At 23.3% G+C, this 26343-nt stretch overlaps 2 protein-coding genes across 12 annotated transcripts in view; one reads left to right on the forward strand and one right to left on the reverse strand.

Annotated features, from left to right (window-relative positions):
* The window catches only part of LOC126901964 (uncharacterized), a 26763-nt gene extending 1964 nt beyond the window's left edge, over positions 1–24799 (reverse strand). The window contains exons 1-5 of one of the 3 annotated variants that reach the window (XR_007703158.1): positions 24649–24799; positions 24367–24522; positions 24127–24297; positions 10073–10171; positions 392–517 (exon numbers count right to left, since the gene is read on the reverse strand). Coding sequence is in view for 1 of the 3 variants with exons in the window: in XM_050678952.1 (XP_050534909.1) it covers positions 22955–23164; positions 24127–24297; positions 24367–24522; positions 24649–24744 (633 nt within the window). In the remaining 2 variants the exon portion in view is untranslated. The other 2 variants (XM_050678952.1, XR_007703159.1) reach the window with 2 other exon arrangements.
* LOC126901960 (PDF receptor) overlaps positions 1–26343 on the forward strand; it is a 172910-nt gene that overhangs the window by 23052 nt on the left and 123515 nt on the right. The gene's annotated exons all lie outside the window — the stretch shown is intronic.

The raw sequence follows: 26343 nt of genomic DNA on the forward strand, positions 1-26343 counted from the left end.
CACTATCTAAAGATTTGCATCGAAGCGTTTATTTTTGATAGTGATTTTAATCACTGTCAGATATCATTATACTTGATCCAACTATACCACGTCACAACTGTGCCGCGACCCCCTGTGCTGGGTTTTTTTAATTTGAAGAATAATTGTTAAAATAAAAATAAATTTAATGTTTACAAATGTATTTAAATAGTGTAGTTTTGGTATTCTAGTACTATATGGTAAACCTGAAATTTTCATGTTGGCACATAGAAACAAAAATCATCATTAAAATGAAGTTTTTTAATTTATAAAATTTTATTTAATCGACTATGTATACCGATAATAAAAAATAGCCAATATACTAAAAAAAAAGTTAAACTCTTATACTGAATGTAAATTATAATGATTTTACCTTAAGTATTTAAAGTTTTAACAATTAATGAACGATGAACTTGCTATTGCTTTATTTATTTCTTGGAAGTTGACCGTTGTGAAATTATTATTGAAGTTAAACAAGTAATAATGCATTTTTTAATTCCTGAAAAAATAACTTATATAATAAAAAATAAATAATTATTATTACAATACTGTTGCANTAAACAAGTAATAATGCATTTTTTAATTCCTGAAAAAATAACTTATATAATAAAAAATAAATAATTATTATTACAATACTGTTGCATAACAATGAAAATTACATAAGATCAAGTTCCAGATTATTTATATTGAGAAACGAAGGTAATATATACACTTCAGTACATTTCCTCAGAAAATGGATAAAAGGAATTTTGTATGGGTAATGCATTTGAATAATGTAAAAGACAGCAAATCCTAGAATTGTAAAATGACAGAGTGTACATTATAACGCAGAGTTATGTAATAGTAAGATAGTTACTAAAAATAGCTTTGCGTAACATTGCAACATATGTAACTGTGCAATAAACATTTTTAAAATTTATATTAACTATTAATGATAACGTAAATGGTTATTAAAAAAATGATCATAAATCTAAAATAAGTTTAATCTAAAAAAGAGGAAGTTTTAAACTGAGAAAAAACTCAATGGAAATATTTTTAAATCAGAATATCGGCAAAGAAAAAAGTGTAACACCAAGTCCATAATTATTATAAATGATCAGATCAAATTTTCTGCAGAATCAAAAAGAAAATTCACCGGATTGATGTCATAATTTTAATTATTTTTGTTAGTTTTTCTGTAATTAAGAAATTCAGGAAGTTTCACAAATTATAAGATAAGCATGGCCATACTTAGTTTACGAACAGTTGGACGAAACCGTAATGCACAAAACTACCGAGAAAACCATGCGGGCGATTACACTAAAATTAAGATTATCTAGCAAAAGTATGTTTTGTCATTTACACAATTAAGATTTATAATGTATGTTCTGTGCTAATAAAAAATAATCATATTTTAAATCTATTGTTATTTCTAGTACAAGAAAATTGTATGCAAATAGTGAGTATCTTAATTGGATATAAAAAACAACCATATCAATAATTAAAATTACAGATGAATGTCAATAGTCATGCGCTTGGTACGATTATTATTGCGCTTATGTACAGTTCCGTACTCGGAGGATCTATGTGGTCTGGACTTCCTTTCTAAATAATATATTTTCCCGATTTATACTATTGTTATTAAGTTAATTTGATAGTAACATACAAAAAGGGTAATATTTTTTATTAGTTATCTGAAATAGAAAAACTATCATAGAATAATAATAAAATTATTTTTGAGAGTCTTGCAGTACTGCCAAATTATTGATGTATTCCCCTGGATTGATAAACTATATTNTAATTGAGTGGGTTATGATAAAAAAATCACCCTGTATATATATATATATATCAATATAACTTAATGCAACAAAATTAAGACTGATTGTATTCATACAAAATAACAGTTTGTTTTTAATCTTTCCAAGTATTATGTTGACATATTACAAAACAATCCAAGTATTTCTATTATAAACATAATTAAAGAAGTTCAATGAATTGAACCTTATTCTTAATTTTATTCCCACGTCTAATTTTCGATATTAAATTGTTATGAAATGTATATACATACATACAGTGGCAGCTCGTGGGTGCTGATAGTGGTGATGCGACATTAAATATATTACCTCTAGTCATAGATTTAAAAAATTGTCAAATTAATATAATAAAACAAAACACAATACACTTATTATTATTTTAAAGGTCGTAGTAGAAAATAGAAAGGAAAATAATAACAATAATTATAATAGCGACTATACTATAATAGCAACCGATAACGACAAGCAGTTAATTCTAAAAATAAATTACCCTTAATAGTAATANATAACGACAAGCAGTTAATTCTAAAAATAAATTACCCTTAATAGTAATATACTAATATTGTACCGTATGGACGACGCTGCTGGTCGGCCAAACACTGCTCGTGTGTGTATGCGTATCCGCATATTCTGAGGGAACAACTTTAATGTTCGTACACAACAAATGTATTATAACTACTTTACTATTTAAAAATTTGCATTTTTAATAAAAATGTAGAATCAAGAATGTACAATTAATTTTCTTCTTTTAATTAATTTTAGTAGGGAGTGCGATCGTCCCTATTCAAACCACGAGCCGCCACTGCATACCTACATATATGTATGCTTGACATATTATTTATATAGAAAAGTTTTATTAATTATAGTTTTATATAAATATAACACATCACAAGACGGATAAAAATTGTTTAATGTAATGAATAATATTAGTTTTATAAGAAATATAAATTAAACGATAAGTCGGAGACATTTTGATGGGATCTCAAACATAAAATAATCCAGTTCCCATTTAGTTTAAATACTATAATTAAGAATTATGTCCTATAATAAACTAAAAGAACAATTAAGATTAGATACTTTTCTCTTGGTAATTATTCTGTATATCATTTATTTTACATTTAGGGACCATTAAATAAGCGGATTCTGCGCTATCACTTCGTTTCACAATTAATTTGTTTTCAATTAAATAAAAAAAATATGATACAAGCCAATATTGTTACAATTGGATAAACATAATCAAAGTTTTACGATAAAATAGAAGATGTCATGTTTCATAATTGAGTAAATAATTATTAACGATCACAAAAGTCAGTCTAATCTGTATAAAGAATGATTGAATTATGATAAAACACTCAATTTCTCGGAAACTATTAAAAATTTTTAATTTTTTTAAAAGAAAAAATTGTTTGATACAAGAAACACTACAATAATATGTAGTTATATCGTTATTTTTTTATCTCTTCAGGGATAAAAACTTTAATTTTCTTTAATGAAAACCCCCATTTTTAGTTTAAAAAAAATTAAGTTTAGATCTTTTATCCATGAAAAGATAAAAATAATTATTTCATTACATAATATTGTACAGTTTCTTGAATCAAATTATTTCTCTTAACAAAATTTGAAAATATTCTGTAGTTTTTGATGAAATGAGCGTCTTATTTTCAAACATTTACACAATATACAAGTATGTTATTGATTATTTATGTTTATGAAAAAGTTTTATATTGATTTTAATATTTATCTTAATAGTGATAAAAAATATATTAATAAAGCTTTTCTTAACAAATAAAATCTTCTTTTTACACTTCAACAAATATAATATTTTTGAAAATATAACATTATATAAATTGTAGTGATTTTTCATAACTTAATTGAAAAATAATATTAAACGTAACATAGTATATGTTTTTTTGATCAAAACTTATTCTCTTCTCTTTGAAATTGAATTATTTTTCGAGTACTAATATTATATGAATATATTTTTCTCGTATTCATTATTTGTCTAAATAAATGACAATTAATATGAGAGTCTAACAGGTAATGCCATAGTATTTTATTAACCAAAAATTAATTATCTTTAAAACATTAGCTTAATGTTTGCTACCAATTAAGCCATTAACAATGATAATGGTGTATTTAAATAATTAATGATATTACATGACACAATGGATACATATGATAACACATATAAACTAAATAATCTTCAATTAGTATAAGCGTTTAATACAAAGTTTATATTATTAGAAGTTTATGTGTTTGAACAATAAATTTTCAAGTAACTTTGAAAAAGTTCATTACAAATTTATGATAAAATCACGAAATTGATAAAAGAAATATTACCATATTTTGCAAGTTCCCATAGAACCCAATGACCTATTTTATAATTTAATAATGTTACTGAAACCAAATTCAATGACACAGAGCTCGAGGGTCAGAGTTAAGCACCTGACTCTCTTTCTTCAATGGACTTTTGTTCAAGAGTCCTTTAACGGATTTATATTCTTGTTGATTTTTTAGCATCTTCGTTTACTCGCCATATTTTTCGTGGATAATGATGAGTTAGCGGTTCTTTAAAAACTAAGTACGCTCCATATTTCGGCACGTCTTTTGTAAGAATTAAGTAGACGGTTATAACATCAACTATTTATTCTAATGATCAAACTTTCTGTTGTAGGGAGAGGAAAAATACCAAAAGTGTAATATAGTAATAATATTATATTCTAAAATAACAATACAAATTTGAGATGAATTGTGGGAGATTAAGCGCATTGTCATGACTAAGAAAAAATACTATACTACTATTTTTGAAAATATACGATTGCAAAATATATGTTTATTGTTATTATTACTGATTTTATCTTCTAAAAGAAGGTACCTTATGGTATAAAGAACGAACCACGAGCGTAGTTTATATGTGGGTTTTGGGAGCTTTCTCAAATAATCTATACTTGTTTGGGGGGATACAAAGCAAACATACAAAAGAAAATCATGAATTCTATTCTCAAATCAGTCATGTAAAATATTCAAATGAAAGTATTCGAATAAAAGAATTTTAACAATTTTTTTTGTATTTGATATAGTGTATTGATTTTTTTTTTAAAAATATGTATTCTAAACATTTTTTTTGTATTTTTATATTATATTTAATAACTTCAACTACCGTTAATTATTAACCTCCTAAATATCTGGTCAATCAAACTAAATTTAAAAAAATTGTTAAAGAATTTTTATCATTTGCTCAATATTTATAGATGTCAATTATATTACTTAATAGTTAAAGTTTAAATATTATGAATGTAATGTATTTTTTATTTTTGTAAATTGTTATTTATAGCAATTTCGATAAATAAACAAATATTATTATTGTAAATTTGTATACTAACATTAAGCTTAGAATTAAGACTAATTTGATATTAATTAAATTATTGTTTAAAAATGGTCATAGTGTTTATTAATTAATTAAAAACTTCCATAACCTTACTTTTTACTCTTGTACATAAAATTTTAATCATTGTCTACTATAGCCATAATATGTATAAAATAATATAACTTCAATTACACTTTAGTTCATTTTTTAATAACTCACTTTGTATCACCTAAATTAAATAATAAACACTTTTAATTATAGATGTTCCTGGTAGAAAATGTATGTACAAACTGAATACTGAGTAAAACTAAATCGAGTATTGGGTAAAAGTTGGGAAACAATTAACACACAATCCAAGTATTTCGAGTAATTACTAGGTACTCGAAACATCTTTGTCCATAGTATTACAAATATTACTTGTTTGTTTCAAAAAAACTATTAACCTTAAAATTTTTTTTTTAAATATTACATAAAAATTGCAATTAAACATTTTTAATTTGTAAAACAGTTTGGATTTTAAAACAAAATAAATATCATACACAAAAGTGTCAACAATTTTACGAATAACAATTTTAAATTGGTTGTTTTATAGGTTAATATATTTTTTTAATGAAATTGAAATTGCGTGTCGCATTGCATTTAAAAATTTAAATTCCTACGGGAATTAGTTACACCTTAGTTTTTTATACAAACTGTATTTAACTTTTCAGAAAATTTAGAAAATAGCCGATATTTATCATAATTGAAGTCGTAACCGTAAATACAATGTATGAAAAATTCACATACACCAGTAGACAAATTGGTTTCCAATTACTGAATATAAGTACATCCATATAACTGAAAATTTAAAGCATCCAAAAGGAGTAATTTTGTTTATTTGTGATGTATGAGTTTAATGGTAAATTTTAAAACTCTTGTGTTGACATTTAAGTGTACTTTTGAGCAATCAAAATACTGTTCAACTATAAAGCGTTTTCAGTTATGAACTTAAATATAATCTAGCAGGTTGTTTTTTGATGTCACTAAAAGTACTAAAATTCGAAAGTAAATGAAATTATCAACTATATTTCCACTTATTAAAAGTTAATTCGTAATAATAAATCTGTTACACAATTTTGAAATTAAATAAATCATTATTTGTTTGATAACTAGACGAGTTACCTTGTATATTTTACATGTTAGTTTTATATACAAGTAGTGAAATTTCCTCATAAAAGTCCCAATTTGGTATATTAGTAAAAGATTTTTATAAAATTAATGTTCAAATATTTCCCATACGTCAAATGCGTTAAAAATGTCTAATGAACTTATGTTATGTAATTTTATAATTCGTATTATTTTAAAGAGTGTTGAAATGTTTAAGAAAAGTCTTTTTTTGGAATAATGAATCTTATTATTCAATGATAAATTAAAAAATTTGACTTAAATGACATTTAATAATCATTTTATTTTAGATAAATTAAAATAGCAGATTTTGCGTAATTGACAGAGGTAAACAATAAAAACTGTATGCGACGGACTAGTCGAGACAAAATGAGGTAGGGGCGATCCTATCCAATAATGTAGCCGACATCATTTTTGAGAGATGTAAGAGGACTTAAGTCCGTTTATTAATGACACAACAGTTTTAAGAGAATTTATGTACACATCTTTAATAAAATAAAAACTGTATTACATTCGTCTGCGAATCACATAGACGAGAATAAAAGACCTCCATGTATTGCTGAGATGGTCAGGAAAAGACTACCTCTTGTAAAACTGTCGAAGGCCAAACGATATTTGGTGAACTTTATATCCTCGAGTCGTAAACAAGAGACAAGCACTTAACTATTACTGATCACATAGAAAGGTGGTTGATAAAGTGAGATTCGGGCAGGCGTTCTGTATAACACAGACCACACAGTATCATATCATATATAAATTATTAATTACTCCATTAATGAAATTATGAATTCTGGTTGATAAAACGGACACGTTAAAGAACCATCATAATATACATAACATACACATAACCTATCATATTTAATAGGTTTGTAAAACAGACATACTACTTTTGATGTAAGCTAATTTAATTTCACTTCTTTTTAAATTGCTTTTTTTAAATGACATGGTGTAATTAAATAATAATTTTACTAGAACCAACAAATTTAAAAAATCTGAAATAATAAAAAAAAAGGTTTACTACAAATATTTAATCTAATTAATGTACGTTGAATATGAGTATTTTCTTCAAAACCAACGAAAGTAATTTTTTTAGTTGCATAAATAGTTAACATAAAATTTTGTTTGTTTAAGTCGATTAAAGAAATATTTATTGCTTATAAACTACATCGATAATACGTTAAATATTCCCTAAATTTAATGAAATTTGTCTTAGTAAGTTACTGTAATATTAAGATAGTTTGCACAACATATTAATAATTATTAACTACTAATTCATACCATGCTCTGCTTTATTACACAAATAGAATATATTATAACATTATCAACGAGATAAACAAGATCCAGGAATTGTTTTCAAATTATACATAAAGCAATTGAAGACATTAACTGGTATTTTTCAAAGTTAACAATATAGTTTTAAATAATTAATGTTGTAACGTTTTATTAAAAATTCGCAATATAGCATTATATGATAAATTCTGTTCAATCCAGGTTTAGAATTAATCAAATATAAAAAATGGACCGATGCATTACAATTAAAAATAAATTTCACACTATTTTGTTAATTATTTTTGCTCCATTTAGAAAAAATCAGCATATTAAAGAAAAATCGTTCTTTTGATAGAAAAAAAAATAAAGTTGTATTTTAAACATTTTTTTAATATTATTACATTTTATAAATTTGTTCAAATATGGAATTGTTCTTTGTTATTAATAATTATAAGTAAAAAACATAGTATGATTATTATTTTTAGAATTAACATATTTTACAATAAGTTTTCGCGTAATTTATACCTGTTTTGTAGGTGTTTTTCTTAGAAAACTTTTAAGGTTAGAAACCGACCGGTAAATATTTGCTATTGTTGCCAATAATCTAATTAAAATGGACGATATACGTGTATCTTTTAACACAATTCTCTCTGACCAACAATCTTTAAACGATTTATTTACCCATTGTAAATAATTATATTTAATGCATCAACGATTTTCACTATTATAATGAAATCCTGCCCTGTGTGCATAAACACGTCGTCAAATTATCGTATAAACATAACTCTGATACGTGTGAAATTCTCAGAATAATGTTGAGATAACCCTGAGACGTTTAATGCTCAATTTAATGAAATTAGTGCATACAAAACTTTAAATATGCTTTTTCGTATACATCACAATGTTAACACTATGCGATGTTCATTAGATGTCTAATACTTCTTTGTGAATTTACTTAAAATGCATTGTTATTTTGAAATCGCACCAGAAAACAAATAAAATCTTATCTAATATCTTGTCGTAATATTTTGTAACTCCATTTAATTTATTCACATACACTTTTAAACACGAAACTCATAACTTTCTCATTGTGATATATTTGTTTTTAAAATTACTCGAAATCACATAACTGTAAAAATGTGCTGTCACTCTGAGAATAAAATCAGACATTACATCGATTTCGACGTTATCTTAATGCGCATAGGGTAACTATGATGAAATATTTATTTATTAGGCAAATTATTAGATTTTCTGATCCAAATTAAAGTTGAAAACTTTTTAAGTGTTCAATCATTATGCAATATGTTATCTCTTTGTACTTGTATATTATGTAAATTCAATATTAACATTATTGGGGTTGTACTTCTCTGGAGTACCTGCAAATATCAGAGTTACAGTTTATAATATAGTTCAAGTATAAACTATTGGATATAACAAAAAAGCGACTTTTGATTATGAATTTGTAATAGTCAAAAAACTTTTTATTAATGATTCAATAAAAAAAATAAATATATAAATCAATTTCATAATTATGAACTTAAGTGTCTTCGTGTGTTGTAATGTACATTTAATTTTGCATGTAAAAATAAAAAAAAAAATATATAAAGAATATGAAGAAATGTCTACAGTAATTTTATAAAAAAATAATTTATATATTGTAATGTTTTTTTTTTTAATTTTTTTTAATTATTATCATATTATTTATGTATTAATTATTTATTAATTTGTAGTTATGTTTTACCATAAAATGATCAAAAATCTAAAAATGTTTACATATAACAATAATTAAGTTATAATTAAAATTAAAAAAAAAACACGTATCAATAAACTTCAATATATCTTGTGACATATTATAAAACAAAATTCTGTTCATATTAAATTATTCTTAGATACACAAAAGAATTGATTTCCCTGGAGATATTCTGCTATATTTTCAGTAGAAATTTCAAAAACTATATATATATTTCTGAGTATAAAAATTCGATAACAATTATATGTTTAAAATGTGTCTAAAACTAATTTTAAAATATTATTAAAACATTGTTTAGTAATAAACAATTTTTTAAATAAATCAATGTCAATTTAGTTTTAACATTTAGTTTTAATAATATAACAAGTAATTTAATTCATTTACTTACAAAATTGTCAGAATATCATTGCCTTGTTAATATTGTCATTTCTCTGACATTTTAAAACTGGTAAGTGTTATGAGTGCAAACGAACCACAAAATATTAAACATTTATTCATTGAATTAAAGAAGTAGTTTAATAATTTTAAAATTAGAGTAAAAAACTTGTTTTACCAACGCCATCGAAAATTTAATTAAAAAAGTTGGCACTATAAATAAAACTATTACATTTCAATTATAAAAGTTTGAGCCTTATTCAAAAGGTATAAAAATAATAGTAATCAAATAAAATATTGTTTAATACAATCAAATTAATAATGAAATATGCTTACCTGAGAACACGAAGTTCACGAGTGAATAGCTTGTACAATTGAATGTCCCGCGTGATTGTGAGGAAAATGCGCATATCCATTTTCCAGTTGATTCATTGGCTGTAAACATTTTAAACGAAATAATAGTGCACATGCAAAATAAATATAACCCTCTTTTTTACTTTACACTATACAGTGCAAAATAACATTTTCTTTCATTGTTATGCCTCAGACACATAAACTGATCAATTGAATATTAAAATAAAATGAAAAACGGAATATGCAGTTAACTAATTCCAATTACATTTTCATTAAAATTTGTTGTCATAAATTCCAAATTTTTTTTTAAATATCACAATATTATTTATAAAAAATACAAGTCAATGTAACATAAAATGATTTCAAAAGCTTTAAGTATAACACTGCAGAAAATGTTTTGCACTAAACTAACTTATAGTAAAATTTGTGTGGAATTTTGTCGCCAATTACGAATTTATAAATTTATGAATGTTACGAAACATCAAAATAGTCAGGTTGATTATAATTTTTGAAATAATCACTAATAGTGAAAATGAGGTAATCACGTAATTAAATAATCATTCAAAATAAAAATAAAATTTTTTCAAACTTCAATAAATTATATTTTAAAAGATACGTGTATACTGATACAATAAGTTCAATCTATTAATATATGTCTTCATATCTGATTTTGATTGCTATAAAAACAAAATTAAGTTGAACTTATACCCATAAATTTTTTCATTTGAAATTATAACTATATTAATATTAATAAGTATTAATTTAAAATTAAAAAGTGTTAGAAATATTTTACATAAAAAATGACTAAAAAATCGTGGATATTTCGGGAACAATGTTACTATTACAACGTTAACACATGCAGCTAAATTTATACAGCTTCTTTCAGATTAATATATAAGTGTGAGACAATAACCAATTAACAGAAAATTAAATTTAGTTAGCATTATTAAAAGATGATATAATTAGAATTAATGATGAAAAATAAGAAAATCTCAAAATTATACTATATTAGCTATTTATTAAAATTCTTACAAACTTCATCATAAATTAAATAAATAGAAATTATTGTAAACCACCTTATATACTTTTTGATGCTGAAAAAAATAGTGTAACTAAATTTCACGTATGTTAATTATTTATTAAGGGAAAGGAATAATTCTTAAACACGCAAACATATTATATTTAACTGGCTACTATGAAAACTACATATTTTGTAAGTTCAATTTATCATATTTCTGTTTACTATTTTTCTTCAAAATTTTATACATAAAACTTTTTTTGTAGGCTTTCTATTGTATTATTGTAGGGTATTTTTATATAGATTCCAGCAATAGTCTGCTATTATGTTACAGTTTGAGTGACCTAGATATCGTTCTTTAATTATTCTGATATCTTGATGAAATTTTTCACTCTGTTCTTCACTATAATCGCCCAAGTTGTCAAAAAAGTAGTGTCAGTAATTTTTCGCATACCATTTTTGATATTTTATTGTCCAGTGTTATTTAAATGATTTATAAAAAGAAAATAATTTAATATAACAATATTAAACAATTATAATTATGACAGTTTAATATATAACAACTATTATAACTGAAAAATATCTTCAAATAATTCTAATTTTTTTATTTCTCCAACACAAAAAAGTGTTTTATGTAATCATTAGTCATTTAAAAAATTGTTGTAAATTTTAAACCATATTCTTGTAAACAATAACTATTATGGAGAATATTTTTTAATTACATTTTTCAGAATGTTATACATTTTGTATTGCTTATACATATTGTTAGTGACTCTTATAAAAAGATAATGAATAATTTATTCCTTTATTCTAATTTAATTAAATTTTTATTTGTAAAAAAGTTATAGAGTTTAAATTTAATTATCCGTTTAACTTTGACTTTCACAAAAAAGGTTGCTCATGTTGTATAATACATATTTTAAAAAGCTTGCCGNAATTTAATTATCCGTTTAACTTTGACTTTCACAAAAAAGGTTGCTCATGTTGTATAATAAATATTTTAAAAAGCTTGCCGTATACATCAAGTCTATAAAATAACAATACAATTTCAAATTTATGTCCAAAATATGATAATTCTAGTATAAAATTTTAATTGACCAAAGTACCTTACAGAATTTCAAAAATTTAATTTAGTTAATAAAATATTGATAATTATTTTAATATTTATCAAGTAATAATGAAATATGAATTTAAATAACGAATGCAAAAATCCAATTTTTTTAGGAATAATGAACTACAGCTAACAACATATTTTTCCTTACTAATTATATTCTGATGTATTTGACATTAAGTAGAAAAAAAGATGAAATTAGTAAGCTCATCATATAAATTTTCTTGTCTCAATGCAAACTTTAGATTTTTCATAATAATTGTAATTAGTGATGTTCAAACTCTGATTATTCTTATTATTATTATCTGAACCAAATATCAATTATAATATTATTATTACAATAATTATATTAAGTTTTAGGAAAAACAATTTACTAATTGAAAATTTAATAAAAATCTATCTAACCCATTCGAAATGTTAGGATAATATAAAATACGCGTCACAATTACTTTTTGTTCCCTCACACTATTTGGTGTACTAGCTGCACTCCATTTGATTCGAAGCTGAGAAGACATTAATTTTACTATGATGTGTGTTTTATTATTATTATTTTTTTTGTGTTTGTTACCACTTTTTCTCAGCTCTCACCGAACCGATTTCTTTCAACGATACGTCAAAAGATCACAAATCGTATATAGCCGAAGACATTACCCACAAGAATTGAAAAAATTTCCCTCGTTTGCCGTAAACGGGGGAAATCTTCAAAAAGATTACAAATTTAAAAATCGCTTATTTTCGAGATTTTTTTTACTTAAAACTACCATAACTTTTTTAAAAATACCTAAATCAATTTAAATTTTTATATTTTTTAATTTATAATACTTTAACTATTTGAAAAATTTATAGATCAATATTTTTTTTTTTTATAGATGCATAACGTCTTTACCTGTCATTTGGTATATTTTTTTTATAAATCTAACACTTTACTTGCCCACAGGGGGGATTTTAAATGATAACTCTTTCACAAAAAATTAACTTTTTCAACTTAACTTTTGAAAGTGTTCCGGAAAGTCTCACACTTATATAAATCTCAAATTAAAGTTAATGTAATGTACTTTATTATGAAAAAAAAATTTCGCACTTTATTTTGTCTTCATGGTGAAAATTGCTACTATATATTATTATTGTGTTAAAATTCTCGATTTTATATTTTACATTTTTAACTTTATAATGCTATAACTTTTTGAAATATGTATGGATTCATACAATTATTTAATGAGAAATAATATTTATATACTTATTTCATTCAACATATATTTTTTTAAATTGGACCATTTCCCTTAATACATGGAGGGTTTAAATCTAAAAAATGCATATAGAAAGTAGAACTGTTTCAAATTGACTTTTGAAAGTGTGACACTTATATATTATGTATATATACATTAAATTAAAGCTAATAATTTATTGTGGAAAAAAAATTTCATACTTCTTTTGTCATTACGGTGAAAATAGATATCAAAGTTTATAAAAAAAATACGATTTTTATAAAAAAAATTATTTTTTATATTTTTAATTTTATAATGCTATAACTTTTTTAAAAATGTATTGATCAATACAATTTTTTTTATGATAAATACTATTTATATACCTCTTTCATTCTACATACTTTTTTTTTTTTTAATAAAACCATTTCCTTTCAAATATTCATTCATATATTACAATTATAAACCATAAAACCTGTAATCCGAATATAAATAAGGAAATAGGAAATCATATAGCTTTTGGAATAATCTAACAATTTTTTTTAATTAAACACTATCTACAGATATGCATCGATGCGTTATTTGTGATTGTGATTTTAATCACTGCCAGATATCATTATATTTGACCCAACTTTGCTACGTCCCTACTGTGTCGCAACCTCACTATGGTGGGTTTTTTTATTCCACTTCTGTGTTGATTAACTTGACTATCTATTTCTCTTATAACCTAATAATATAATTTTGTTATCAAAATATATTTTTCATCGTAGTAAGTTTTAACCTATCCATGAAAAGTTCTAATAAAATTGTTATATCTATTGGAATACACAGAAATAATCTAATACGTCAAAAGAAATGAACGTATAATTATTTTGAATAGTATGACCTGATAGTTTTTAAACTAATATATAAGTCAATATTATTTTTAACTGAAAGATATCGAATATTTGAATTGATGATTATAATCTTACTAAAAGTTTAACCAAATTTTAAGTCGTGGCTTTAATATTCGATTCAATAGGTTACATATAATTTCTTAGCTTATGTATTTTTAGAAAAGCATATAGTTAAGGAATATGAGAATTTGAAATTTAAATGAAAAAACTGAACTTTATAATTAAATAATTAATTTTGAATTATTAATAACATTTGTAGGCTTCCTTATCATTTTACTTAATGGATTCCTTTTAATATCTTTATAGAGACTCTCTTGAATAATTTTTGATACTCTATTGAAATAATCTTCTTTTTCAGTATTACTATGGAATTCCCGTTATCTGATTTTAAAATTAGTTTTTAATATTTATGTCGTGAATGAGTTATGAATGTTATTCACTTTTTTCTAAACTCCCTGTACTTAAAACAGATTTTTTATTGTTTTTTACAACATTTAAACACTATTAACTTTTTAAGTCTTAATTGTTAAAATTAACATTTTTAACCTCATTTCAATATTTACTAGGTTGCCTTCCAACAGAATTTTTTTCAGTAAAAAATTCCTTACACAGTATGAATAAGATTCACAATCATAAATTAAATTAGAATCTACATTTAATTTATAACTGTATAGTTAAATTAATATTATAATAGATAATTTATTATACAACTTTTTAAATGTGAAAGTTATTAATATAAATTGTGTGTATCAGAATCTAATATACTAAAAAAAGTATTGGTTTTGAACACTATCAAAAATTATAATTATTGTGTTATTTTTCTATGATTTATAATTAAAAATAAAGTTTTTATTTCTAATTATTTCAGTCAGCAAATTTGCCGATAATAAATATTTAGTGAAAAAAATTACTCATTGTTAATCTAATAGTATATGGTGTGATATAACTATTTTAATTTGTCTAGGAAAACTATACCATTTTTGTTTAATTTTTATTTTAAATAATTGAAAACGATAAACAGTAATACAAAACTTATCAAAAATGTAAATCACGATTTTTTTTTTATAATCTTTTTTTATCGTTGGACTAAATATTACTCGAGTCGTTTAACTATTAAAATTGGTAAATAAAAGTTATTAATTATTTTTAGTCAAATCATATATTAGAGTTATATATTAATAAGCTACATTATTAACAATGTTCTATCAAATAAATAATAAAAAAATAACAGTAGACTTAAACTGCCAATGCCAAAGACTCACCGATTCAAAGAATTGAAAAAAAAAAATGATAGAATGCTTTCTACTTGAATATTATGTTAAATAAATAAAAAAAAAAAAGCAGAAAACTTTTTTTTTTCAAATCAAGAGCGAAAATTTTATTGATGATTTTAATAAGTTTACTGTTATTTTATTTCAATAAAACATTTTAAAAATACAAGGCGATATTTTGAATAGCAAATCTAAATGGTAGGCATGACCATGCCACATACAGATTCTCATTTATTTTTTCCTTGCAGTGACATTTGTCAAACCCTTGTTAGCCAATAATCTTACTAACCTATTTTAGCTTGTTAAATCTTCTAGGTATTTGAGAATATATTATTTCAAGAAACTTTCCTTACACTTGACACTTAGTTCTAGCTAAAAATTCTAGTATACTGCTCAGAAAAATGTAAGTTTTTAAAACGAAAAATACAATACCTATATTACATTTTTAAGATTTGGTAGCTCATGTTATAGTAAATGTTGGGAAAATTGTAATCGTAAAAATCATATAAATAAATTGCCTATAATGTAGCCTTAAAAAACGAATTTCAATTAAAATGAAATGTTTAGATTATTACATGATTTATATTATTTAAATAATAATATAATATACAAACAAAATCAGATAACGAAATTGAGTTATCTGGGGTCTAAAATTTAAATAAGACTCTTTTATATTTTAGTGTAAGATTCAGTAAAAGAAATTTAACTTGAGTATGACGAATGTGTCTCACTTAGTGTAGTCTCGTATGAATATAATATCTATACTTTTAAACCATACTAGTGTGAGTAATAATTAAAATGTTGAGGATATTTTTGTTTTGTGTTAACATTTAGAATTTATGTACAAAATAAGTCTGTTACTTGACATTACTTAATACTATTAATTAATGAACTGTAAATTTACAGTTCATATAAAAAGTAAATACATATATACGTTTCAAATGCTTTTATTGAAAGTGAGCTTCTTAATAGTTATATTTCATATTATATCGTTAGAATAAAAAATATTTGCGTGTTAATATTTTGTTTAAAAATGTGTAAAGCTTTTCTACTAAGACATAACAAGAACTAGAAATGTATTCAATTCCAATTAGATAATATATTTAATTTCATATAAATAATAATGGCATATACCTGCATAATTAGTAATTCAATTTACTAATTAAATAAAAGTAATTAGGATGAAATGCAAATCAATTTTTTAAGTTAGGTCTATTGTATGGCCGTTACATTAACATTTAATTATGTTTCATTGAATGATTACACAATGAATCATTTTGCATCCAAGGAAATTACTAATAGCTTTGGTTTCTTTATACAATCTCCTAAATTAATTTGAGCGCACGATAAAATGCAAACAATATTATGTAATAATATGTGAGAAATAAACAATATAAAATAAATAAATTCGATTAAGTATATTATTGAGTTTCTATAAATAATGTATTTTATTAAACTTCGAATATTCTGTAAATATCAATATTTCGTTAAAATTTTATTATTAAAAAAAATAAAGTAAATAAATATTATTTTATATATAAATAAATTATATTTGCATATTTAATTTCTTAAAAGGAAAATTATTTTTTTACAAATATTATTTAGGATTTTTAAAATATTTGTAATTACATTATGTAACATATGAAAAATTTACAAACAAAAGTACATTGTTTAATAAATTGAAATTCTTTGTTTAAAATTACGAGTCGTTTTGAGTTACAAAATTTTCCCAGCAGATAACGCTCTGCTTATAATTTTTTTAAACTGTAGTTGACTTTTTTTATTTAAAGAGATAATCATTTTACTTATCAAATAATAAAAGTAGCTTAAACAGGCAATGGTTATTTATATTTCGTTAAATATTCATCATCAATTTTAACCAAAACATCATTTAATATTAATTATTCATCAATTTTAATAAAAATTTATTTATAGAATAATATATTATCTGAATTAGAATAAATTTTTAACTTTTGTGTTTTACTTAGTTAGATACAAAAATTGCAGACTTTCTGTTTAGTTAAAATGTAAATAAATTATTGGATTTATAATTAAATTATTTTCTTAAAAATGTATTTCCTTTTTACCAGAAGTTATATATCTTTACACAATAAACTACTGTAATATTGAACAGGTTCGACTTCATTTTGTAATTTTAATTAAAATTGACAAAAAAAAGCGGTAGCTCAGTGGAGTCGCAGCACACTATAGACGTAACATAGTTGGGATAAGTATAGATGATATCTGACAAGGATTAAAATCATTATCATAAGAAACACTTCGATGCAAATCTGTAGATAGTTTTTAATTTTAAGAAATTGGTGGATTATTACAAAAGTAAAATTAACTCTTATTTTTTGTTCAACTTTGACTGCCATTTGCACATAGAACATAGATCTTCAAAACAATTTTTTTTTTAACTTCTTGTACATAATTTAAGCTTTAATTTAAGGTATATATAAAAGTGTCAGACTTTCCGAATCATTTTCAAAAGTTGAGTTGAACAAGTTCTACTTTTTATACGTATGTTTCAAGTTTTGAATGCCCTCTGTATAAGTGGAAATTTCTCGTTATAAAAAAAAGTATTTCGGATAAAAGGGGTATATATAATGTATTTAGAAACAAAAATTTGTGTTGATCTATACATTTTTAAAAAAGTTTAACAATTTAAAGTTGAAATTAAAAATCGAAAATTTTAACACAAAAATAGCATTTATTTAACTACTGCAGCTGTTTGCACATAGAAAATAAGACATCGGGACAATTTTTTTTTTTTAATATATATAGTACATAATATAAGCTTTAATTTGACATATGGTTAAAGGATGCAGAATTTCCGGAACATTTTCAAAATTTCAGTTGAAAAAGTAGAGTTTTGTAAAAAGTTGCTATTTTGAACCCCCCCTTGAGAGTATGTAAAAGATCAGAATTTCAAAAAAACTATATCATAGAAAAGGAAAATACCTAAGGTTATTATATAAAAAATAATTATTTTGATTGGTTAATTTTTGAAAAAGTTATGGTCATTTAAAATAAAAAATTACTGATTTTTAAAATTGTAATTTTTTTGAAGATTTCAACCATTTACAGAAAACGAGGGAAAATTATCAATTTTTAATGACAATGACTTCAACTAGATACGATTTGTGATCTTTTGGCATATCGTTGAAAGAAATCGATCCTGTCAGAGCTAAGAAAAAATGGCAACAGATACACACAAAAAAAGCACATCATATTAAAATACCTTCTCAGTTTCGCATCGAAGCTAAGAATTAAATCATGTATTAAAAATAAACATAAAGGTTACGTGTTACATGAACAAATAATTACAATTTAAAGCAAAAAATTGTATTAATTATTTAGTTTATTAGATTAATTTAAAAAATTTTAATTTTTTAAATTCAATGACGTCTAAATGAGGACGTTCAATAAATCATAGAGAGTAAGAAAAGCAGTTGAAATATGGTAGAAGAGCGAAAGAAGACAAGATTGAATGAAGTATAAACGCTTGTGCAAAGAAGGCAAGTGTGCAATAAGTAGAGGATATAAGACTTAGGATTAAGTGCGGTTTAGTGAAATGGAGAGAAGCGTCAGGTATGTTATGCAACAAAAGAATACCAATGAGACTGAAAGGTAAGTTCTATAAGACTGCAGTGAAATCAACTATGATGTATAGTACAAATTGTTGTATTTGTGTACAGTATTGTTGTGATTGATATGAGAACGGAGCAGAGAATGAGTATAGCAGAGATGAAAATGCTTAGATAGATGAATGGAGATAGAATAAAGAATAAAGAAGATAGAATAAAGAACAAAAATGTAAGAGGTAGTATAGGTGTATCGTCAATTGTAGACAAGATGAAAGAAAATTGGCTCAGTTGGTTTGATCATGTTATAAGGATAGATGAATCGGAAACTGTAAGAATAGTTATGAAAACTTATGTTGAGGGAAAAAAAGGTAGAGGAAAACCAAATAAGAGATGGAGGAATGTTATTCTATGCGATGTGAGGACTGCTGTTGTGTGTTGATGACGTGAAGATGGTGTCAAGTGATACGTCAGGATAAGAGTGACTAACCCCAAGTAGTTGGGATTAAGGCGAGGAAAAAGAAAAAGATAAATAATTTATTATATTAATTTATACAATTCTAAATAAAAATAAAATAAAATGTATGTTTAATATCTTATTTTCAGAACATTATCTTTCAATACCTTGAGCAATTAGTAATTTCAATAATATCAAAATATGCTCTAATTACAATTCATTATTTTCAATTAATTAATTAAAATAATTTGTTAGCATATTTTGAGTAACTTTTTTTGTGGTACATTTTCATTGGTAGTAAATAAGAAATTACAAAGCAAAAAATTATAGAAGATTTTGCAAGACTTATTTATCTATAAGGTGTTATCATATATCTATTTTATATCAAATTTAAGAAACCTCATTTCATTGGACTAACAAACTTAAGTAAATAATTTGAAATGTAATATTTTATTCACCCCTAGAGTTTAGTTAAACCTCCAATAATCATTTCTTACGTGGGATTATAATTATTTATGTTGAAAATAATATCAAAAGATAATCTTATGAACCAATATGAACTTTTTGAAGTATATTCTAAATAATTAAAACTGTGTAAGTATAAAAATAATTAACTCAAACTAGTAATTATATAATTAAAAATATTAATTAAAGTAATTTTTTTTTTTAACAATTTTATTATGATTTAAAAACTGTATATAAATAATTTCTCATTATGTGTATTATTCGATTTTATATCATTTTCTATTCGAATAATTACAATAAAGTTCAGTTTTTCATTCATATGAAACATAATATGTAATGAAATATTACAATCCTTTAATAAATTCTGATTATTTAAGTTATAAAAAAATACAGGATATAGACTGAAGGGAATCACTGGTTATAATTATATTATAAATAACCATTTTTGAATGAATCACAATTTTCGTTAGTCTCGATCAATGACTAAATTTAATATGCGTTATTTTTTATCACGAAATGCACAAATATTTCTTTTGTTAATCTACATAAAAATGTTAGTAGTTAAGACAGAAATACATATTGCAAAATTACTTAAAATAGATTATATTTTTTTACAGATTTTTATTATGTATTACATGAAATATTTTTAAACATATCATATAAAGAGATAAATACTTAACGTAATGATGGTAGTTTATTTTAAATTCACGAGAAAAATATATGATAAAAATTTTGTTAATGAGCTATACAGAATCTAACAAACAAATCCAGGATTAATTAATAACTCCCTTCTTTTTTGAAGTCTGTTAAAAAACCATGATAATAGATGAATTCATAAATCGCGGAAGTTTCCAGGGTTAACCATATGATAAAATAAATATAATATACATGCATAATAGCAGTTATAACTAACCTAAGTTTACAAATGTAAAATGTAAAAAATATACAGCAATAATATTAAACATGAACATGCTTGGTAAACATATTCACTACTTAACTCTATATGTAATCTCGCATAATAAAAATAATAATAAAATATTAATATAATAATCATTGACTTAAAAAAAAAAATAAAATCTCTTGCATTTTTAATGTTGTAGTCTTATAATCTTGTTTTATTAAAGTTATTTAAAAAATCATTATTAATTTGTATAATATAGTATTAAAATATAGTTTTGTTTCATAAAGAAATTTATGATTAATTTTTAAAATATTTGTAAACAGTGCTACTGTTATTCCTACAAGTAGATGATAAGTTGTTACTATATTGTCTTTTGTAAATCGTAAATCAAATTTACTGTTATATAAAAAAAGTTTTATGTATCATGAAAAATTACCATTTTCGACATGATTTCTTACAAAAACCATCCATGTCATTTAATTATATATTATCAGGTCGACCAAATTATATGTTTGCAGTATGGGGAATGAAATCTATTCAATAGATAATCAAAAAATCATTTAGATTAGATATAAATATTCATAAAAATTCGTCTAGATGAGGTAAAGATACTAGAAAAAATTATGTAGAAAAAGATAAAGTAATTGTTTTTTAATCATATTAAAACAGCAGTGAAATCCGGTTTTTCATTTACTGATCATTTTCTTAAAATTCAAATAAAATAAAATCAATGCGAACTATTTATTTGTATTAATAAAGATGAATATTTTATTAAAATATTCATTAAAAAAAAAAAAAATACTTTATATGTTAAGTTTTACGAATTGTTAGAAGTTTAATAATTAAATTAATTTACGTTTACAGATTATATGAATTAACATCAGCTTGCAGTATTAATTTTTCCTTAAGTACACTGCGTACTAAAACATTTCTATTTTTCTCTGCTTATAAAGAAATACTAAATAAATTAAACAAACGCCATACTATATTATATTTAATTGCTATAGAAAATATAAGTATTTATTTCAGTGTTAACTAAAAATCAAAATTAAACTTATTGTTCAGTGTTTTCACAATAGTACAGCACTACTTGTACTATCTTAAGTTACTAGCATGACATTCGACTAATATGGACTCTTTTTAAAATACCTACTATTTACATTTAATGTAAAGCTTTGATTTTTAGGAAAAATTAAAAATAATTGTACGGCCAATTTATATAGTCCAGCGAAATACTTATACATTGCAGTACTACTCCTTCCTGACAATAATAAAAAAAAAAAATTATTAATATATACTTTTTGATCATGTTACAAAAATAGGGGTTTCTATTTAGAGAAATTTATATTAAGGTATTTTTATTCCTAAGGAAATGAAAAAAATTAATTAGAATTATTGTAGAATTTTTTAAACCAAATAATTTTTCTCTTAATAAAAATTTTAAAATGTCTATAATTTTTAAGGAAATGAATCTAATTAAAATCGATCACCTTACATAAGTTTAGATCTCTTAACTATACAAATTTATTGAATTTTCGTTAACTCCTATATTTTTTTCTTTATAAAATAAAAAATTATTAAACTAAGAAGATGACTTTTCAATAATATGTTTTTAATTAATAATTCGGAAATAATAAAAAATCTGAAAGCTGAAAAAAATCATATAATAATTATTATCATATTTTTAACTTACCTATAGTTCATATTTTAAAACGGTTATAATAAATGACTTAATAATTAATATGTCAAGAAATATATAAAACTAAAAAATACCAAAAATAATTTTTAACTTAATTATTGTTTCAAAAGAATTCAAGTGGCTAATTTTAAAGAATCACTCTGTAATGTATTAAGATATTAAATTGTATCATGAATTGTAAAATATGATTGTTAAAAAAGAATTAGTCATACTTTTTATTTTAAGTAAAAGTTAAAATATTTAAAAAGTAATTTCAGTTATTGATAATGATAAGAATCTTCCCATGGCCTCGTAACATCAAAAATTATAACAAAACAAGATAATATTTCATCATAATCTTTTCTTTTATGCATAAGTTTAGCTTTATAAGAACCATAGAAAAGTGTTTTTGGTGCCATTTTATTTGTCTTTAAAATTGTATCAACAAATGAATCCACATCAAGATTATTCATCAAATAATAACTGTTCTAAAAAAAAAAAAATTAAAATTGGTATAAAATTATGAATATTAAAAGAATTGACAACATTATATACCACCAAAATAATACTCTATAAAAACATATTTTACTGACTAATATTACCTAGTTCACTAGAATTTTTACATAATTTGTATATATAAGATGTTTTCTCTATTTTTATAATCATATTTTTTCTAAAATTATTATATATATAAACCAATATATATATATTTTTTCTAATAATAAAATAGCACCGGATGAGAAATGTTGTCACAATACTATGATTGCAAATATTTTGTCATGGGTTTATGGATATTATCCGATGAAACAGTATTTTTTAGATCCCCAAAAATAAAATCCTTACTACGTGCCTACAACCCTTTAATTTTAAAAATTTTAAAAGTAATATTTACAAAGCTCTACTGTTATAACACTAAATAATAAATAACAAAGTTATAATTTACTAATATCAAAGTAGGTAATTCTTTGTACTTCCAAAAAATATATGAATAAGTTTTCAAATAAAAATAGTGTTCATTAATTACCCGAAATATTGAGAAAATGCCGTAAATTTTATCTCAACTCAAATTAGCTGGTACAAACTAACCACCAAATATATTTAATCGGCGATTTTTTTTTTTTTGTAACTCAATATTTCATTTCTTTTTGATTCAGTTGTGACATTAAACGTGTATAATTATGTATAACATTAAGTTCGACACCAGCGTCAAAAATAAATTACAATTTTATGTTTCTTGACGATGAAAAACTTTTAAGGTATTTGCTCTCATAAATTGAAAAGTGAATTAAATATTAAATAAATACTGTCAATTTATATTTTTTGAGAGGCTTAACTATTCTCCCTAAAACTATTGTTAGGTAACACTAAAGCGAAAAATACTTATTACATAATAAGTTAACTATGTTTTTTAGAGAAGTATTACCTAAAATTTTTTATAAAGACAATTTACCGCTTTTATAGGGCAAGAATCATCAGTTGCATTGAAACTTTTGAATAGAGTCTTGTAAGCAGCAGGCCCAAGAATAGATAATCCTGCTGAACAAGCATTTAAAATTTGAAAGACATATGCGTTGTCTTTCCAACCTCCTATTTTATCTAAAACGGCCACGTTAACGTCTACCTAGTACATAAAATATTTACAATTTGTATCTATTTAAATCAAACAGGAATTCATAATTGTAAACCTTACAATTAATGAATCATCTAACGGAATATGAAAGCTCATATTTCCAGTAATCACTGTTTTTGAACTGGCAATCTTACTTTGGTGAAGGTTTAAGTCAATTTTATAATGAATACTAGAATTGCATTTAAAACCTGCTTTAAATTTTATATGGTATTCTCCCTAAAAACGTATGATCTCTTAATAAAATATATATATATATTTTGTAATGTTATTTGGCTTCAATAAATATTATTAATATTTACATTTGTTATATTTTTAGAAAAAATAACAATTTTAAATACTTACAATTGGCAAATTTGGAAAAAAAACATTTTCACAGTATATTTTTTGATTAAAGAAAACAAGGAAATTTATAAAAATAATTGAAAGAAGATTATACATTTCTCTTCTTAAAAATATTGTTTAACAATGCCATTAAATGCAAACGTTCAACAATTGAAACTCATTCAAAAGTACCGACTTCTGAATGCTTGATTTCATTTATCCCGGATAATGAACAAATAAACGAACAATGCTAATAATAATTTGAGGCGCCGTCAATGTAGATAGTATGTTGCGAGCGCTATCTTTCAATCTTTCAACTAACGTATTTTTCATTGTTATCATTATATTTGATGACCAAAACGATAAAAACCAGAGTAATTTCGACGATTTTTTTTTATACAGCTTATTTATTTAGTGTAAAGTATGCTGAAATAATTAACCTATATTTTGCGTCAGCGGAATATTCCCCGAACTATAAGGGAAGATGACAAAAACAATCGTAAAACTTTGTAGTTAAAACTATTGTAAAATATGAATTCTCTAATGGATTAAAAATTAATAAGTAGTACTTATGAAATACTTAAGAGAGGAAGTTGAAAAATTTATCTTAAAACACTAATACCTTATATTTTTATGTTCAAAAATTACACAAAAACATGCTAATTATGAATTTCTAATCTTAAATATAATAAACTAAAATTAACACGCGAGTTTTATCATTACCAATGAAGTGTACCACAAGAGGTTTATGTGATAATAAAAACGTGTTGCTATGTAATTGATTTTGAAAAATACTAAATTCGTTATATTTCCCCATTCTTAAATTTACTCCTTTACTCTAGCATTGCTTTTGTTGTTTCTTTCCAAGTTGTATTTATATTATGGATAATTAATATAAGTATAATTACTAAAGACAATGAACAATAACAAAGTTATTGTTTTGATTTAATACGTACATTGGTTAAAAAATGTCTATTTTTTTATTACCGTCCCATAAGAATAAATGGTTTGTAAACTTTGTTAGTTATTCATGAAATACTATGTTTATAGAGAAATGTTAAGTTTTAGAAAAATTTAAATAAGTGTTACTATAGTTATAATCTTACCTACTATCAATCAACTGAACTATCTATCCTTCGTTCAGGACATCTTTACGCCTAGACGCTTCACATACTATCATCTTAATTGAGTAATTGATCACATAGTAACGACACTAGAAAAAAAAATACTATTCTGGTGTATTCTTTGGCGTAATCTAGGTTTGATACAAATCTGACATGATTTATATAAAATACAATTTTTTTTTATACCATATTAACTGATCGTTAAAATCTTTTTAGCTAATAAGACTCGGAGTGTTAAATTTAGAACTATACTGTTTAGACGTTATTACTAATAAGTTTGTTTTTCTAAATAAAAGAAAATATGATAATGATCAATGATATATATGTATATAAATAAATGCCATAAGTCATTTACAGATTTCTATTTCGATACACCATAATTATTAAAAAACTTGAAAAGAAAAGTCATGAACGTGTAAAATTTTTTAATAATTGAATTTATAGTAACAAAATTTTCAAGTTTACACATTGTTTTAAATTTAAAAAATTTAAAGTCAAAATTGAATTTGATATATTTTAAAATATTTAAATGTCAATTTAGTTTTTTTTTTACAATATACTGAAATATTTATGTATTTTTATTTTAANTATA

The sequence above is a fragment of the Daktulosphaira vitifoliae genome, unplaced genomic scaffold (genome assembly GCF_025091365.1).
Source record: "Daktulosphaira vitifoliae isolate Bord-2020 unplaced genomic scaffold, ASM2509136v1 Scaffold_3, whole genome shotgun sequence".
Taxonomy (NCBI): Eukaryota; Metazoa; Arthropoda; class Insecta; order Hemiptera; family Phylloxeridae; genus Daktulosphaira; species Daktulosphaira vitifoliae.